Source organism: Mytilus californianus, unplaced genomic scaffold (assembly GCF_021869535.1).
Source record: "Mytilus californianus isolate M0D057914Y unplaced genomic scaffold, xbMytCali1.0.p SCAF_1, whole genome shotgun sequence".
In the NCBI taxonomy this organism is placed as follows: Eukaryota; Metazoa; Mollusca; class Bivalvia; order Mytilida; family Mytilidae; genus Mytilus; species Mytilus californianus.
In genome coordinates, this window is record NW_026262581.1 from 92,422,762 (window position 1) to 92,443,720 (window position 20,959).

Below are 20,959 nucleotides of genomic sequence, written 5' to 3' on the forward strand. Positions count from 1 at the left end.
AGAACTAAAATAATGAAATCCTTTTCAATCTTTAACTGGAAACAACCTTATACTTCATACTTTTGTTATCATTACATTGCATCTGAGAGTAGTCGTCGTAGAAACCAATCAATTCAAAAGAGTTTTGTGATTTTAAAAAGTATCAAATGTGTGCGTATTTTGTTAAAATATATTGGATTGTAGTAACTAAAAATGTTCTTAACTGATATATATATAAATATATATATATGTTGGAGCTTTTGTATGGGTTATAACTGCACCTAGGTTCCGCTTGTGACTCAATATATCATCTATTGGATATCATTTCAAATCATACCATTTATAACACAAGAAATGTTAGATATATTTCAGATACCTTATATATTTATGAATCAACACAGGATCCATATGACATCTCGACAAATTAAATGTTTTTGTATAGTAGCAAGATTAACTTGTAAGATCTATCCATGCTAAGTAGATCAATTGTTACAAACATGCGAACTTAGTAATATAATCTGTTCTGTTTTTTAAAAAGTTGAAAGATTAAATCTGAAATGGATATTTAAAAAAAAAGAGTTACAATTATACATACCCGCCGTCCTTTTCTCGGCATGTTTTCAGTTTTAGTATCCAAATAATTTCACTAAAATATTTTTAGTACATATTCCTTAGATACCTTTTTCACGAAAAAAAAATCACTTGCACTAGTTAAACAAATACGTAAATGCATTAATTGTCCGGTAACCAACTTAAAATTCGAAATATATTTCGATTCAATATACGATTTCAAAGGTAAAAATAAAAATTTGCATCTGAATGAATTTAAACCACTAAATGAATGCTCGTTCAATCAGCCACGACAAACGCAAATGTTTACCAAATAACACATAGCTTTACATGTTAAACAGAAGCCGGAGTTTCGCATTCAAATGTCCCAATAATTCTTTCAGTGGGTTACTATTTAATCAATAAAAGTAGAGGTTTAAACTCTGAAATTATATTGATAAGGAAATAAGGTCTTACGTTAATTCTCAAATAAAAAGGACGAATACTTTCTGGTTCTTTTTGGTACATTGTTAATTATATGGATAAACTAGATATTAAAAACCGCTAGAATATATTCTAGACTCCCATATCCTTTATAAAATGTAAAATTTTAAACTCAATTAATGTTTTACTATTTAAACTACCATATCCACTGAATGAAAAAGTACAGCGGATATACCTTTTTAGTGAAACTGTATTGATAGACCACAAAAAATTGCAATTATTCGAGACATGTAAAAGTAAAAATAAAAAAAAACATCATTCCTACAACAATCCTGTAAATAATTTCTAGAATAGTGACATTGGTCGGAAACATTTTTGACTGACCTATGGTGATAATATGTAGCATAGAAACTCTGTTAAAAAAATTCATTTAGTGTGCTTGTTAATTTGTCATACTTTTAAAACTCTTTGTTAAATCTGAAATCTAAAATACACATGAAAGAAGAACGCAATCAAATGTTTACAAAAATCTATTGTTGCCATCTAAGACACTTAAAATATAAGCTGATTCCTCATTTCAAAGCAGCCACAATGTTGTAAAGAACCTATTCTGTAAGGTAAGCTATAAAAGACCGTGGGTAAACCAGATGTGAAAGGTTAAAAAGAGACACTAAACTGTAAAAATTGAAGTCAATTAAATAAAACGTAAAACAAACAAAAAGAGGACAACGAAAACCACTAGAGAGAAAAGACTTGGGGCAGGGACACTAAAGAGAGAAAAGACTTGGGGCAGGGACACATTTAAGACAGAACAGACTTGGGGCAGGGACACTAAAGACAGAACAGACTTTGGGCAGGGACACTAAAGAGAGAACAGACTTGGGGCAGGGACACTAAAGACAGAACAGACTTGGGGCAGGGACACTAAAGACAGAACAAACTTGGGGCAGGGACACTAAAGACAGAACAGACTTGGGGCAGGGACACTAAAGACAGAACAGACTTGGGACAGGGACACTAAAGACAGAACAGACTTGGGACAGGGACACTAAAGACAGAACAGACTTGGGACAGGGACACTAAAGACAGAACAGACTTGGGGCAGGGACACTAAAGAGAGAACAGACTTGGAGCAGGAACACTTAATATGTAAGCATACAGCTGTAATAAATGTGTTTAGTCGTAAAACAAGGGTGTCACAAAAAAAAAAAACTGAAATTGTCCAAATAAGTAGACCAGTCTCGATTTTCAAAGAAAAAAATCACTAAAATAAAGGTCAAAAGTCTATTCGAATATAAAAAAAAATGTTTGATAAAATAGTGAAAATTTGTAGTTACGCTTGAAAATCGATGTCGACGATCTTGAAAGATTTACTATAAGCATGATATTTATCTAAATATTTGATTATCTTTTAATTATTATCAATAACAGGTTCATACATAGTTGTAAAAGAGCTAGTCAACAGCAAAACATGTCATCTATAGAACAGTTTTTCTATACAGAAATGGAATTTTGAATTTTTTTATTTTTTAGTGTTCAGTACTTATATAAAGTTTGAACTTTTTAAAGGTTCAGAGGTACAGTAACTAGTACAAACAGGATTATTTCAATGTTGTTGTGCTTGAAACCATATTACTAGTATGTCTTTTTCTGCTCTGACAGTTGTAACATTTATTATAAGTCAAACACATTAGTAGATATTCAATTACTACAACTTGGGCGATATTGTCAGTCTGTAAATAAAATAATTCTCGAAATGACAGGAGACAGAAATTGTAAAACCTTTTATTCGAGCATTTTTTCAAGCATCTATAGACTATTATATAAATAACACATAGCTGAGAGGGTGATAGAGCAGATTGTTTCCACGAGAAAACATTGTCAACTGAGGCGAAGCCAAGGTTGACAATGTCTTTTCGAGGGGAAACAATCTACTCTATCACCCTCTCAGATATGTATTATTTAATTTATTATACTGAATGTTCTGTTATTACTTTATATTAAATTTCAAATTCAAAGTAATAAACTATGTCGTCTTGTACATAACAATCATCCGTATTTATTAAAGCGCACATTTGAGCAAGCGTCTCTGTGAAGGGTAATAGAGTAATTGCCATGGGATAGAGTAAATTGTCTCCCTCGTATTAACCAATCAAAATCTGGCATTTTGACATGAAGTATAATAAACAAAAATGAGCTATCTTGACTTGATTCATTGTGCGGGTTTGGCTTTACTTTTGATCCGCTTTTGGTTTAATCAGCTATTCAACGTTTGTATATACATAAGGTTTTGAAGTTTCAAACATTTTGACCTGAACATCACTTAAGAGGCACTAAATGTCAAAATACGCATCGGGTGTAGTAAAATTGGTACCGTTAATGTTATTTTGACTATAGTGAACTTTGTGTTCTTGTCAAAGGTGCAAGTTATCTTCACACAACTCTAGATACCATTACAATAAAATCAATACAAACAAATTTTATACTAGAAAGGAAACATAAACTATGGTTCTTCATTTCACTGGACACACTTTATTGTTTACTTAACTTCTTATGTATATTATCTTTCGGGTGACGAAAAAAATACTTTAAATGTATTTGTGAAGTTCATTATCAACACGAAGTATTTAATATGATATCAATAAAAACGAAATTGAATGGACCGTTATCTACTTGCAAATAATTCTAAATTAAACAATATGCTTAGCTGTGTAAATTCAATAACACAATAAATACACAACAGAAGAGTTTTGGCACTGTTTCTATTGTTTCTGTATTTGGATAATACAGCCAGTGAGAGTTCGTTCAACTCGTAATTGAATTTAGGTCAGAAAAATGAAAAGAACACGGGCTTTTTTTTAATTCCCCACATTTAAACATACTTTATTTGGAGCTTCAGAGTTTACATGTACGGGACACTCCTTGTAAACCCAACCCGATGACTTTGAACGAACAGTTTAAATATTCAACACAGAAAACACTTTGACACAAGGGAAACCGTCACAACGTTATGCTAGACTTTACACATAACATGTCAGATATCAATTTAAATTTTCTCATTGCATTCCGAATCCTAAAAAAGGTTATAAAACAGTGTTTGTTCTGCTTAATATCATATACTAACTAATCTTCCCCGATTAAGGAGCTACTGAACCACTCGCTGCACTATGAAAATCGTTATGATAGATTGCATTTGGTCTATCAGTCGAAACTGTTAATAGATTCAATATCAAAATAAATATATGCAGTTTTGGTTATACATGTACATTTAAATTTTGAATATACAATAATATTGTTTTTTAATCAAAAGAAACATGTGTCCTTTTGTCTTGATGAAATCATATTTTTTATTATTATAAATTATAATAGTAGGCAGTGAAAATCAGTTAATTAATCTACCAAGGAATTGAAAAGCTCTAATGAAAGCAATCTACTTGGTATACGAGGTTAAAGATTTAGGCATTTTAGGGATGTATAAACCTATAACATGAGTAGGACAACTGCGAGGTCATTCGATACAAAATGCAGATAGCATAATACACGGTTTGAAAAATCTAAATAATCTCTGAAATCCCGTTTCTTGTTTAGGAATAATAAAGGACGCACTCATCATCGTGAAATGTTTAAGCTTTCATTGCTAAAGACAAATTTGAGTCCTTTTACTTTTTAAGATGTTGTGAGTAGGAATGTAGAATTCTGGACAAGACACGTTTTCCAAACAGTGGTATAATAATAATATATTTGCTACCTACATAGCCAAAGATTAGCACTTATTACAAACACGAGAACATACTTACTTTGGGCCTTGTCTGCAAACTCTGAATTTAAAACGTACAAACTGATTTTACTTTTTTAAAATACATTTTTAACATTCAGTAATTATTTAGCAACAACAAAAAACTCATTAACATTCCATACCGGATACAGTCTTAAAGGTTAATCATTTCACAAAATTACAAAAACTATTTGTCAATTCAATATTAAATTTATATTAATAATCTTAAAAACGATTTTCAATAAAATTGTTGAACTCCCTAGTAACAATGTAGATACAAGTAAAAATCAATCAGGGATCCATTTGATTTTAATTATATATATACATTAAAATGTCCCATTAACGTTCACAGAATTATTTATTTCCAATATCTCTTAAATAAAATAACGAAAGTATGCAGATTAAAATTATAGGTGTCATATGAAATAGATAGTATATGTATACCATAATCTGTAAATGTCAACTATAGATTATAAATAAAGAATATAAGAACTACTGTATTTTTTTTATATAGCTTTATAGTAAGAACGTCTCAAGCTAGAACTTTAAATTGCATTGATGTAGTTGCATTTTACCTGAAAATATCACCGCAGTAGTATGATTTTATATCAGGGTAAATATTGCCTTCTGTGTAAACATTGTCTTATTTACTGACATGATTCAATACAATAGCTGCAGTATGTTCGGCAGAAGTAAACATTTTACAAACTGACAGGTTCATTTAGCTATACTTTCTACTTAAGATTTCCTTTGAAAACAAAATACATTTGTGTACATACTACAGAATATTATGCATAAAGATTTAAACTATTTGCAACATGCAAGATTTAAACAATTTAAGTTGTGAACCGGTGAAATTATGGTGCATTTCAAAACCAATATACCAGTGCGATAAGTGTGCATTCTACCCTTGTAAACCAGACCACGGTTAACTTACATATGCCTTTTGCTTCTTCCTTTCTAGCAATGGACTCAAAGCCCTCTGTTCATTCAGAGAATAAGAAATAAAAAGAAATAGTACATTTTTATGGTTTCATGGCGACAGGAAATTATAACCTAATGAAGACCCAACAACAATTTTAGCATGCAATTACAATGAATATGTATTGATTTCAAATAAAAGCAACATCTATTGAAATATTTAAACAAAACTACATTTGCTGCAATATGCTTTAGAATTTCAATAGATTACAGAAACCCATTTATCGTAGTTAATTTCTAAACCCCAAAAAAATCACGTATTGGTGAAATTGCATAAGGAAACATTCATTGATGTTTTAGTTTGGAAAAAGTGCATTTCAATTTTAATTCATTAATATAAAATGTCTTAATGGTCTTTTATGCACTCCGTGTCCATTATTAAAGGTAATTAGGAGACTTTAAGATGTAGGTTTGGTAATTTTTTGTTGTTGGTTTGCTGTCTTATTGAATAAACTTGTCCACATATACTTGTATACTACATGTACAAGAAAATCTTCTCCTCATATCTTGTTTGTATTACCTGCCAGCCGTTGAAGACATCACAGTTAGACCAGTTTTGTTTCATACACTTGCAAATATATTAATACACACACACACAAAAGCAACACGGAAGCCAACTCATTTTTTAAAGTTAATAAAGTTGATGTATAATTCACTGAAACATTAATGTTACGAATGAACGAAAAGTACTATATAAAAATAATGGTATTATCTAAATTACCTGTGATGGTTTCATCGCTGTTGGGATTTCCTGGAAAAATAATAATTCTATAACAAACCTAGAAAAGACAGTAAGTTACATGTACAATAAATATTGTTGAAAAAAGCTCAACTGACGACTGAACCACTTTGATCTTGTGTAATTCTTAAGGACTATGCAACGAATTTTCTAACTTTGCTCTGTGTTTTTTTTTTTTTTTTTTTTGGTATTGGGTATTTTCAAGGGATCAAAAAGTTAGAAAATAACTCAGATGGCAAGAAAAAAGACCTTCAAGTCGATGAAAGTCAAAGCATTGTCTTATTATTTCCTATATATTTTCTATATATTAAATTTACTTCTGGTAAGTACGGAAAAAATAAATTATAAATTTGTAGGACAAATGGTGTTACTGTTACGTATAAGAGGAAATGTTTGTTAGACAGTCAGGTATCAATATATTTATAAATACTTAATTTCTTAAACCCATGGTACCTTTTTACTGGAGTAAACTACTACTGAGAACTGGTATCTTTGATGTTTCTACTACTACCCTCAAACCAAACAATTCGGACAAAGGTTAATCTTCAAAAGGCTTCTTCGCTTACGGAGAATACAGGACAAAGGAATGGATCAAAAAGTCTTATTGGTATGAAGTTAAGGGGGTTTATGTTAATCATACAGACTATACAGTAACGAAACAATAAAACAAGGAAAGACATTTAGAGGTAAGCATACGGTCTTAGACACAGAGAACTTTATATGAATTCGGCATAATACAAAGTTTTTAAACATAAGCTCTGCATGGTGAGCTTTTTACCAAATATAAGAACGTAAACAAAACAAATAAAACACGACATCATGTACATATATAAAACATACAACTGAATATAGTCATGCATAACCAAAATATTGATTTGTAGCAAGCTTATATAAAATTTAGATAGAATTGTCTGACATTCTCGCACAACAGCCCATTATGGAAAGCGCCTCTCAGGGCAGTTGTCTGCGACGGCCAAAAGGAACGGTAAAAATTGAAAAGTTAAAAAAAAAATAGCACACGATAGCAAAGCAACTCACAAAAGCTTTTACACAAGAGTTCTCTAATCTGTAATAGACGATTCTCCAGGAGCGCATGATACGACCGTCATATGTTATTAAAACTGTTACAAGAATACAACAGAATATTGTAATAGACGTAAAATCAATAGAATGCCCCTGCAGAAAAAACTTTACATGGTGTAAGCGTAAAAAAAGGAAGATTTAAGTCTTATAACTCGGAAATTACAAATCAAAAAAATTTAAAATTCAAAAAGGAAGCTTCCTTTTTACCAATACAATGAACAATATGCAGTTTAACGTGAGTTGAACAGGCATACTCAAGTTAGTGTGTGACATTTGAAAAAGTTCTTAAAAATTATACATTTTTTGTAGTTAAAGTCCAATAACTCTGAATTGACAAATTAAAATTGAAACGTACGCAAAATGTTGTGTGGCTCTCTCAGGTCCAACACATTTAAGCCAAACTACAATGTACTAGTATAATATATAAAATTATCTTGTCCCCTTCCTTAATATGAATGATTTTCTTTAAGTCAGCTGTCAGGCTATAAATAAAATTTATCTATTGTACGAGAGCATAAAATCCTCGACAGCCTCGTATGTAACTCACAGCCATAGAAACAGTAAAGATCGAGGGATTGTCATTGTTCCCCTGTTTCAGAAACCACATAATCTGCTTTGCTTAAGCAATGAATAATTTCAATATGGATTGCTACTTAGATTTATCTCTACGTCATTATCACTGTTTTGGTTTCCATTAAACTCTCCTTTCCAACATGCCGATTGTTTCCTTACACCAGTTGGTTGATTGATTGATTGTTGGTTGTTTAAATATTTGCCACTTGATGTTAAGCAACCAGCAACCAATCAATTAAAAAGCTGATGTAAGGAAACAATCGACATCATGGTTTCAAACTCGTGGTAAAAGGTTTTAAAAGATGTCACGCGTAAATACAGGCTTAGAAATTTAATAAAGTTTTTTTTAGTTTGATCATTCGGCAAGATATGATAATGCTCACAGATAACTTGGAGGTTAGTTATATCCATTTGACTGTCTAATAAAGAAATATCCAACTAGAGGCTCCTTGTAGCCTGAATCGCTCACCTGGAATATTTCCCCTTGTTTGACCAAGATCGGATAACTTCTAACAAAATATCTTCGGATGGCTTGCTTTCATAAACCCCCTAAATTTCATGGTAAATGTCCTTGTTATTCAGAAGAGAACTTTTTTGGAAAATTGACTAATCAGAATCAAAGATTGCCTATGGTTACCATACTTTTTATTTCATTGAGACTAAATGCGGATCATTTTAAAGGACTTTTCATGCATCATTTCTGTAAAGTTTGGTTAAAACTGACATTGTTATATCAGAGAAAATGAAATTGTGATTTCGCCTAGAGGTAAAATTTGAACTATGTGCTACCAATAAGCGACGGACGCCAAGTGATGACAATAGCTAAATTGGCCCTCGAAAACATAGATCCTATACCGCAACATTTAAAAATGCAGGAATAGTACTAGTGTGTTTAAATAGCAGACACGAATCGATAAGACTTCAAATTAATGAAAAACAAATGCATTTTCATGATAATTGTATTGCAACACCATTATGCGATTCATTTGGGAATAATCAAATCCGGTTCGGCAGGAATTTTATAAACATTGATATACTGTACAATCAAATCAAGCTTTCATTTGGCAGTAATTTCAAATTACAAAGTTTAAACGCCAACGTAAAAATTAACAGGCAATTCGATAAGATCGATTATCAATATCAAAAACATACCACATCACAATATAACCCCAGACATAAGAGAGAAGCACACTTCAAACATCAGAATGTTGGTATACCATTAAATTTGAACAAGAATTCTTCGAAATTTTTGCATTTAGACTTGGTAGATTTACAGTGTGCATTTATATATAAATTAAATTTAAGCATGTATCAATTTAAAAAAAAAAATAAAACACTATATTTTTTTAAAATTTGAAGTCTAGTCCAATATATAGAAAAAGAGGAACAACTCTAAAAGGAATTTGTCTACAATTTTAAAGTAAGAGTTGTCTCTTTTGTAATGGATATTCAACTCTACGTTGTTGATGAGACGTATCCCGAAATAAATTAATCAGGCATATCAGTTTCTTGAAAATATTCTCATGTCAGTTCTCGGCGCGAGACAAATTGTGAACAACGCTCAATGATGGTTCAATCACAAAAGTGTATATTATAATAAACAATAATAATATGTTGGTGGTAACATTTTGTTTAAATATATTTTGTCGGCCATAAATGCTTGTATCTTTTACACCTTTCCAAAAAGCTGATATATCATGTCTGCCTGGTTTTCATAAAATTATTAAATCCTCTTAAATAACTTGTCAGACGAAAAGTTCTATTTCTTTCTGAGATAGATGAAATTTTCTTCTGAATTCAGAAATAAGTTGCATTGTTAAGCAACTTATTAATGTATACAATGTCTCGAGAAACAAAGTCCCGTGTCACAATGCAGTGAATACAAGGTTTCGAGAAGCGACAGTTACTTTGTCACAGGGAATTCATTATGTTCAAAACTATACGACAATACCAAACAAGACCAAAGTATGGTGGCCGAATAAGGAGCCACCGTCAGTAGAAATTAACATTTAACTAAGTCAATGTTTAGTTGCTCGAGGAACGAGAGAAAACTGGAAGAAATAATAAAAGGGCAGATCATGCGGACACTGAACCGAAATTTGGAGTTGGACAACCCGTATGCATCTTCATCAATACCAGATATGTCAAACGCTATACACAAAGAAATGAGTAACGAGGATGATTATATTAAACCAATAACTAATGTTTGGAGAAAAGTCAGGAGAGTTGTAGATTTGGGGTTTTTGATGACAATCTTGACTGTAAAATGCGTGGCCTTTCTCTACAGTTGAAACATGAAACAAAGATTCCAAAGTCATCAACAATCAAAAGTTTCCCAAACATGTCTCGTTATTATCGCTTCCTTTTTTTAACTGGTTATGTTTCCATGGAGAATGTAACATGTTTACAATAGACTGAAAAGGTTTTCCTGTAGTGTGTCAAGGAACGACTCGTTATGCTCTTACAGGATAGTGCGGTATCAGTCCAATTCCAATTAAAAGTGCGCTGAAATAATATCAAAATTTGGATTTTTATCAAAAACTACACCCACTACCAACCCTTAAATGTTGCAGCTTATAAAATGCCGAAAGCAGAGACGACAAAACAGATTGGCATGCATAATGCTCAAATTGGATGTTATGGTCGCAAATAATAAAGAGTTTAGCAATTGCCGCTTATATCTATAGGTTTTCAAAAATATGACATACCGGTGAATTTATTAATAGTATATCCGTTTGACATTAGAGCGATATGTAAATCTTTGCTGCTAAGAGAATGCAAAGCTACAGAATTTCATAACCTGTACTTGTCCTCCGATGAAACCAGGCCTGTATTGATGTCAATTTATTTATATTAGGTGCCATTATTTCCTCCTTACAACTTTTTAGTCATTCTTACGGATGGTCGCCAGTTACGATTTTGCCAAGTTGGCCTACTGTAATGCAAAATGAACTGTCGTAAAAAACTATGGTTTTGTCAGGAATAAAATTTAAAAAGGCTTTTATAAAATCTCATATTTCCCCTAAATGTTTCTTTTATAAATAAGAAATTAATCGACAATGAAACGTAAGTTTCTGCAACTTCGGTATTTTTACTTACATTGCCGACGGGAAGAAGTACTCTGCAGACGATGGGTTTCACTCGTGATTTCTATAATAGCGTTTTGATACTTTTTCTATGTTTTATACAGGTCTTTGAAGATTTTTACATTACTGAATATTTTTATATACTTTTAAAAATAGTTAGGAAGCTAAAAAATGAATTTAATTCCTCGAGGGACGAAGGTAAACTTGGTGCATAAGGAAAAGAGCAGATCAGGCGGACATCGAACCGAAATTTGAAGTTGGACCACCCATATGCACTTTCACCAACAGATGACATGTCAAGCGTTAACACCAAGCAGTGATTGACGAGGATCAAATACTGATGTTTCGAGAAAAGGCAGAATAATTGAATTTGGGGGTTTTAGCTGACAATCTTGGCTGTAAAATGTATAGCCTTCATTAACAGTTGAAACATGCAGTAAACAATAAATACTGAGAGTGGTGTAATGTCCATTCTGAAATGATATGCATGATCCAAAGTTGTAACACCCAAACAGTGTCCCAACAGGAAGACATCATGGAAGAATTAGGGATATCGATAGTAAAGTTGCACTAGGTAATAATAATAATAATGAATATTGCATAACATTTAAAAAAAAAAGCAATATACAGTTGAAGCTTGATAGATAAACTCATCATAGATACCAGGATTGGTAGACTCATGACAACAACCAATTTCTGACCAACCACTTTGGCCATGTTTACAGTCTCAGCAGTGTATATAAGCAATCAACACCATGTATTTTGCACTTAAGTATCTTTAAATTGTTTGATCTGGCTATTTTAAGAAGTCTTAATTATCCTAACCCAACCTCCAATTCAATGTTATATTTTATGATTTTTTTAATGATCTAGACTATGTACCATTGCTCAATAATTATCAAGTTCAGCCTACTTCTTTTTTTTCAATCTATATTATAAATATGCCTGAAAAGTGCATATAGCAAAATGTTATTTTAAAAGATGTCTGACAAGTAGCAAAAAGTTATTAGAGCAATCTGTCTAGTTAAAAATTAGCCCTGATTTTTATAGCAAATAACCATTGCTAAGAATGTTGCTTTGTCTATATGCCATTTTGTTTTTCTTTGTTGACATATTTGTTTGTTTTTTATTGTGATTAAGATTATAACACAATGTTGATAGCTGTACCCTATTGTTGACATTTTTACCTATTATGTCTGTTTTGTTCACACATTTTTGTCAATGTAATGGAATTTTATCCGACTGTCATACAAGTGAGAGGTTTAGCTAGCTATAAAACCAGGTTTAATCCACTATTTTCTACAGAAGGAAATGCCTGTACCAAGTGAGGAATATGACAGTTGTTTTCCATTCGTTTGATGTGTTCGAGCTTTTAATTTTGCCATTTGATAAGGGACTTTCCGTTTTGAATTTTCCTTCGAGTTCGGTATTTTTGTTATTTTACTTTTTGATAATACAACAAACCCAGTGTTCCCAACAATCAATTTTAAGTTAGGCAGTGATTTGGTAATATTTGCTGAAGTCAATAACGATTATCGATTGTCGCATTAAAAAGACATTTGTGAAAGATAAACAAATAATTAGGTCTGTTTCAACAATCAACAGCGTTTTAAATATTCTATAGGAGTTTTGATTTATGAGCACATGCCATTCATTTCTCAGGCTGGCTTTATTACAATTATTATACAACAGATATTTTTGCTTTGTATATGATAAAAAAAGTATTTCAGGTAGAACACCCGATATATTACAACTATCTGCTAAAAGAGATGAAGAGATGCTTTCTGCCTTTGTATTTCCATCATGTCAAGTAACACCGAAGCCGCTGAAATTATGGAAATTACATTTGAGAAAGGTCAGATCCTATTTTAAGGAAATGTTTCGCCAGCTGTTAGTATCATAAAGGGTTTGAGTGATTTTATTTGTTTTCTTAAAAAGTCACTTACTAATGTTATTGTAGACCACAATATATATGTAATTAACATTGCAGGTTATTATACAGCTTTAGAGAAGTGTAGCTTACTTGAGAAATTCAAGATTTTTTTGTCAGGTTTCATAGATACATTATTATTTAAAAGCGTCTCATCAAGTCCTCAGTTCCTATTCTCAACCTAATATATGTCAAACATTATTGGACCAAACTTATGATGCTCACAGATTTAATGAAGATATATTTGCACTGTATATACTATTGAAGATAATTGTCATTTGCATAAAGTACATGTTGCAAATTATTTTATAATGGAAAAATACTTGTTGATGAAAGAACTTCATAAAAATCTGCCTTCATTGAAATTGATGGTTGACAATAATATACCACAAAAGAGATGATTTCAGTAATATACTGTCAATAAGTATAGTCCGAAGACATAGCCTAGGGTGGGCTATGCTTACAGAATTTGAAATTAGCCTTAACAAGGAATGGTGCAAAAAGGAAAAAAAAACAGGGAGACGAAAATCAATCAAAAAGACGAACAGCAGTGTAAAAAACACAAAATATAAAACTAAAGACAGAGTAACACAAACCCAACCAGATCTCAGGCGCTCAGAAAGGGATAGCATATTCTGCTCCACATGTCGCACCCGTCGTGTTGCTCATTTAAGTACAAAACCGGTGATAATTCTAATTCAGTAGGTCACATTCGAGGAAAGAGGAACATTTATGTCGTCATCTGTAAAAAAAATATTCCATAACAGTCAACTCGTGATGGCGTCTGTACAATCTTCAAAGGGATGATTAAACATTATGGTTTAATAGCTTCCTTGTAAGCAGAAACCCTCAATCAAGGAAATCATGATAGGAAAAAGGTAAAATAACAAAAATACCGAACTCCAAGGAAATTCAAAACGGAAAGTCCCTTAACAAATGGCAAAATCGAAAGTTTATATACATCAAACGAATGAAAAACAACTTTCATATTTATGAATATTCCTGACTTGGGATACAGCAGTCAACATTGTGTTGTAATCTTAATTTTGAAAATGAATTTCCGGCTGAATAAAAAAACTTTTTAGCCCTAGACAGAATGAAAATGAATAAACTGCAACATATTATGCAGGAGTAAAAAGTAAAATAACTAAAATACCGATCTCCAAGGAAAATTCAAAACGGAAAGTCCCGATTAAATGGCAAAATCAAAAGCTCAAACACAACAAACGAATGGAAAACAAATGTCATATTCCTGACTTGGTACAGACATTTCCTTATGTAAAAAATGGTGGATTAAACCTGGTTTTATTGCTAGCTAAACCTCTCACATGTACGACTGTCGCATAGAATTCCATTATATATACAACTAAGTGTAAGCAAAACAAACAGACATAATAGGTAAAATTTTAAAAATTGGGATAATTCAAGCTCTGAAATTTTGTATGAACTGGGAGATATATACTCCATATATAGGCACTGCTAGAATGTTGCTACACAAAAATGAAAAGTTCACAATTGGGAAGCTGAAATTATCTCTTTTGCCTTAAAATCTTGTTCTCACCAGACTCCATTGTCTATTTCTAGGTGTAAGTCAAGACATTTCTAGTTCGATGGGATAGATGTGTTCTACATAGTCACCAAACTTTGGATTGTTTACTGAGAGGACATCATCTATATATCGGAATGTAAAGTTAAAGGATAATACAAGCTGTTTTTCATTCTTCCTCAGAAGTCCAGTAAAATAGAAAAGTCAAATGTTTTAATATTATTGCAAGAGGAAAGAGACTTAGGTTGTATGTACTCTAACCAATCTTTGGATTTTATTTAGTATCCACATCTGATTCACGCCGCCTCTTGAGTAGGTAGTTTAACTACGTTTAGATAAAAGATATTTTCACATAGAACTGTGTGACAGGTGTACTGTTATTATTACATTAAAATAAAACTATGTACTTAACGGGGGTTTTACTAATGTTGAATGTTTACTATTTAAGAAAAAGTTTTAATTATTCTTCACATAAAGGATATTTGATTTTCTTAAATAACAATTTAAAGAAAGTAGTCAAAATTTAAAGATTTTCCCAAGAATACCGGGGAAAATATGGTCACCATTGGTCTTCCTCCGACCGGCAGTAAAACCCTCGCCAAAGTGGGGCGTACGTTTGGCTGTGCGGGATGTATAAGTATGCAGCCACGTCCGGTCAGAATGGGGACGTTAAATCCGATGATCGTGTAAAGAGAGTGCCACGCTCTTTGATCTTTAAGAATCCTTGCAGTAACTCTTTGACGGGTCCGTAGGTGGCCTGTTGCAAGGCCAAAATTCTGTCCCTATCCAATATTCCCTCATTTTCCAGTGGCAGTCGAACTTATCCCGGACGACCTCAATTACAAGACCAACCTATTGTATTTATTGTTAATTTGTCCTCGTCCTGAACATACATAAAATATTTTCCACTGGACGTTAAGCAACCAACAATAAATCAAAGATTTTTCTTGTTTTGCTAAAAGAATTGTTTTGAAGAGTTTTTTTTTAGATGTCATACATTGTAATGTACTTTTTTGTTTTAGATTAAACTAAGCAAAAAAACTACTGTGACAATGACCTGTTCACAAATATTATTGTGTTAATGAAACAATGATATGCTTAACAACATTCAATAAAAGGTGTTTTTTAATTCTTTAAAAGAACATGCCCTAATTTCTGGCAAATGAAGATTTTTATGAATAAAGCTATTATCATGAACAATATAGGGCTGCGGTACGGAAACAAAGAGTACACGGACCTGTATATTATTTTCACATTTTTTCACTTGCCGATGCAAAAACCTTTCTGGTAATTTTAAATTGGAGCAGCGAGCATATTTTAGTCACCACAATCATTGAATAAGATGTAGGGACAGGTGGGAATTTGTCCCCTGTAATCAGTAACTAATCGGATTTTACAGAATCTACTGATCATCTGGTATGCCCCACCCCCATCCATCCTTGCACTTTAGGTCACAGTATATGCCTTGACACCTTGGACGTAACTACGATAGCAATGCGAGTTTGTTTGATTCTAAAATGTTTATGCCGTCTACATAAAATGTAATCCAGTAATACATTTTTGTTAAATTATTCATCAGAATGGATACGTTAGCTTAATCGAAATGATTAATAATCAATTAAATGCACATAAATTCGACTGTATATAATTAACGAATCATTTCGAACCATATTCATGAATTATTCACATCAGTTATCCATTTTTTTTATCGTTTATTTTATTATTATATCGTTCTCAGATTGCATGTATTTCTAGGGTTACTGACTACTCCAGCATTTTACATACTTTTGCACAAGGATGTTTTTAATTCTATTCTTTCTAACGGTGAATCTAACTACTGTGTCAGACTTGAATGTATCCGATGACCATTATTTAAGAAACAATGGTCCTGATCACGGAAACCATATGTTTCATGTTCTTATACCTTCATGTCGGTACTGCTGCTGGTGGACTATCAGTCACCAAGGTAATATCCGCCAAGTAGCCAGTGCTTTTGTTTTGGCTAAATAATACATTTTTTTCTATCCATTGCGTCAAATTATGTAACTTTTATAATTTTGATGATTTTTAACATTGCAGTAAATGACAATTCTAATGTCTTGCAGGTTTACCAAGTTCTTTCTATGACATCATCATTAAGAGGGACTTTAAAATGATATCAACGTAACTACAGACGCCTATATTTGGAAATTCGTAGAGAAACGGATGCTTAAACCTTCCCCTTAAAGTGTTTAATTAAGTTAAAAGGTAGAATAACAAAAATACCGAACTCCAAGGAAAATTCAAAACGGAAAGTCCCTTATCAAATGGCAAAATCAAATTAAAAGGACATGAATCATAAAGTATAATCCCGAGTTTATTTAAAGGTAACCATCCACCTATTAGAATTGACCACACATGCACTTCAGCGTTTCATTTCAAAATGTCACGGTAACAAACTTCACACTGTACTTAGACGTCTGATCATCGAATTCTATCATGATCATTGGAATATGTAGTCTCACATAAATCTGCCAATACCCGTTTTGACTTCAATGTACATTCAAATATTTGTAACCAATGAAATTTGAAGTAAGATCTTGAGCGCAAAACATTTGCCAACAAGTAAATGGTAACACACAGAACAGCGGTATACTACTGTTGCCTGTATAGACTATTTGATGATTTAAGGGATTGCTGTTTGATTGCGGTCTAGATGCAAATAGTTAATGCACAGTAATTACGAAAAAAAATAAACAGTAGATCCAATAGGTAGGATCTGCAAAGTTGGTCGACCGGGATAAAATGAATAAATTTTTTACTGCCACGTGGAAAAGAGGTATGCTGGAAAGAAGCAGCCACATTTAGACTCCTAAAAAATGTTGCAAGTTATATTTAAACGTACGCGATCATGGCTTTCTCCCTACATGAGGTTCCGAATTAAATAAACTCATCATAGATACCAGGATTGAAATTTTGTATTTGCGCCAGACGCGCGTTGCGTCTACAAAAGAATCATCAGTGACGCTCAAATAAAAAAAAGTTAAAAAGGCCAAATAAAGTACGAAGTAGAAGAGCATTGAGGACCAAAAATTCCTAAAAGTTTTGCCAAATACAGCTAAGGTAATCTATTCCTGAGGTAGAAAAGCCTTAGTGTTTCAAAAATTCAAAGTTTTGTAAACAGTTAATTTATAGTTATGACCATATCAATGATAATTCATGTCAAAACAGAAGTGCTTTAAACGTCTCCATTTCGACCGGACGTAGCTACATATTTATACATCCCATGAAGCCAAACGGACGCCACCACAGCATGAGTTTAACTATCAGTTTGGATACCATATTTCTATACCAAGTCAACCCTTTTGGGGTTACACATATCTCAAACCTCCGAGTCTGACTCAGATTATTTCTATGCGGCCCTAAAAAATGCCAGAAAGTACGACATAGAGAAAATAACCGTGTAGACGTACTAAATTGTGTTCTTCGCACAATTCCTTGTTATCCTATTCGAATTTTAAGATTGATAACACCTTGGTTATTATTGGAACAGAAATTCAACTACTTAATGTAGTGCATGGACGTCGTAAACTTTCCCCATTTGACAAAAAGACTTTTGCTAAGGAGCGTGAGATGTAAGATACGAAGCCAGGATTAAATGGCGATGTCAAAACCAGTGCTTCATATTTAAAAGTTCCGATCTTTTTGTGCGTTACAGGAGTCGTTTTCACAAAAAAACTTACGACTAAGATTGATCGTAAGTCATGAACAATTCAGTATACTTAGTACGATCAATCTTAGTCGTAAGTTTTTTTGTGAAAACGACTCCAGAGTCCAAAAGCAATTGATCATGTAATGTTCATACGTGACCTGTTGTAAGACAAAAATTCTTTTACTAAAAAGGGGGAATCATATCAAAGGGGCAATCAACATGCCCAATTAGTGAAGAAGATTTTACAAATTCACCCGTTATTTTAGTTTTTTGTTGAATAATTGCATACTGAAAATGCAAGTAGGTAATTGTCACTGGACGTTAAGTTTATTTTTTATTTTATTCAAACAAATTGACGACCAATTAAAATGTTATTACAATCTAAGGGCACAGACAATTTTATATGTTAAATATAAGATTAGTATTCTATGGTGGTTGCAGTCGAGTAGGATCAGCAATTTGGTTCAAAGGTAAACTATGTCTGCTTCGCTTTATATTTTGGCACATAACAAATCTTTCTCTATTCAACGTTTCAGACTATACATGAAATTGATGATTTATCAATTGTGTTTATTTAAACTTTAGTATTTGCAATTCCCGTATGATATAGGATAAATGTCTTTTAAATATACCAAATAAATTGAATAATATTTAAACAAGTGTAAAGTATCCACCTATTCAATATTTATTTTGTCACTTGTAAGGGTAATTTCAATGTAGATCAATATATTTCAAATGGGCCAAAATTAAGCGATACAATGTATATAGGACAGTACTAATTGTACCATTTTATGTCTCGTCCAAACGAACATCTCGTTTATACGTGCACATTTAGTAAACTGAAAGCGATTACTATTTTAACTATGCGATTCAGATGTCAAGTCTATTAACATATAAAGCTTGAAAGTAACAATATTTAAAAAAATATTAATCCTGTATGTAAAATAATAACAACTAAGATATTATGGAAGTTAAAGACATAATCAATATTTTTATAACATTTTAAGAATTTTGATGATTGTCATTCATCCAAAACTTTAAAATGGAACTTTGCTAACAAAGCAATATATAATTGTGTGAACTATATTTATAAATTCATTTACGTTGACAGCAAATAAGATGGTTTCACTTGGAACGTTAATTTGGAAACTACTATTTTCTCTCTCCAATTATAACCTCTAAATCTAAGCAGTTATAAGACTTCCAATTTCAAGTCTTAGCTAGCCATACAAGATATTCTACACGTCTTTCAATACATAAATAACCTTCAGAACATTTTTTTCTTTCATTAAATGTTAAGTTCAACGAGGGATGGCAATATCTCGACAATGTACCTTTATCCGACCATAATTTTTAACTTTTAAAATAGCAGCACGTTCCAATGCAAAAAACAAATAACATTAATACTATATCTATATACCTTGCTTTCAAATCTGTTTTGCCAATTTCGTCTGATAGGCCAGTGATGGTATCGTATAAGCTCCCTATTTTTGTAATTAATCTTATTGTCATATCCAACATATTCCCCTGTCCGTCCAAATATTCCATGTAGTTCTTCATCACCACCTCTTCTGGGAGACATTTGGAAAGCATCGTTCCTCACTGAACGAGTCCAGTAATCTTTTCTGTCTGGCCAGTGATGGTAACGGTAAAGGTCTCTCACTACCCCGCTCATGCTTACTGCTGTATACCTATATATTTCCCACGGTTTAATTTATGTTCGGCATATATTTAATTATATAATTAAATCCACTGCATATCTTCAAAAATCAAATGTTTGCTTTATTCTTATGAAGAGTGAAATTTAACACTTTAGCGAACAATGGCGCCGTTTCTATGGTAAGCATAAATGCATGAATCGTTATATCCAGAATTCATCGTGTTCCTCAATCTCATATCAGTCGGTGTTTTGTTTATATATTTGAATGTGTGAAAGAGCTGAATATTTAAATAATATGTTTGAATTGAAGAACGAACGGTTAAAATCCTATATACACAAATGGCAGTCTCGGGCCATTGCTTGTACAATACCCGAGTCGAGTGCAAATAATGCTATATTGTTAGTGTTACTATTACGTGCGACTTAGCTAATTAGTTACGATTTCAGATAAAATTCAACTGTTTCAACTGTAATAAGAATAAAATCACACTGTGAGAGGTAAAATGCTTAATATTTATAAACATAATTACAATTTAAATAGTTTACTTTTAGCGTAATCGTTTAAAGTGGGGTTAAGTATAAGCTGATATTCAAAATAAAAAAAGTAATACTGGTATAGTCATTGACACTTATACACATAAACAGTTCATAAAGGGTTAGATTATTTTGAAAGATTTGCTTCAATGGAGCCAATAAAATGTCCTTGTAATTGTATGGATTGATTTAGATAAAAGAATTAATGATTTATTTAAATTTGATCTTTAGTTTTATATTACGAAATATTTATTTTTGTCTTTCTTTTATTTTCGTTTGTTGACAAGCGAAAACTGGCCTGGATTTTTATTTGTCTTCTTAAGAATAATGAATACCTTCACTTTTCGTGAAGACATAATCGTTATCCATTTGACATGGAAGCTTAGTAA

The 20,959-nt window shown here is 32.1% G+C and overlaps 1 protein-coding gene across 15 annotated transcripts in view; it reads right to left on the bottom strand.

The window, feature by feature from the left end:
* LOC127726190 (uncharacterized) overlaps positions 1-20,403 on the bottom strand; it is a 77,778-nt gene extending 57,375 nt beyond the window's left edge. For 4 of the 15 annotated variants that reach the window (XM_052233554.1, XM_052233535.1, XM_052233524.1 and 1 more), the window contains exons 1-4: positions 19,797-20,400; positions 6,450-6,479; positions 5,685-5,729; positions 4,770-4,790 (exon numbers count right to left, since the gene is read on the bottom strand). In XM_052233554.1, the coding sequence (XP_052089514.1) occupies positions 4,770-4,790; positions 5,685-5,729; positions 6,450-6,479; positions 19,797-20,051 (351 nt within the window). In that variant the 5' untranslated portion in view covers positions 20,052-20,400. Of the gene's footprint in view, positions 1-4,769; positions 4,791-5,684; positions 5,730-6,449; positions 6,480-19,796 lie in introns of all 15 variants that reach the window. The other 11 variants (XM_052233500.1, XM_052233478.1, XM_052233514.1 and 8 more) reach the window with 5 other exon arrangements.
* Positions 20,404-20,959: the final 556 nt, after the last annotated feature.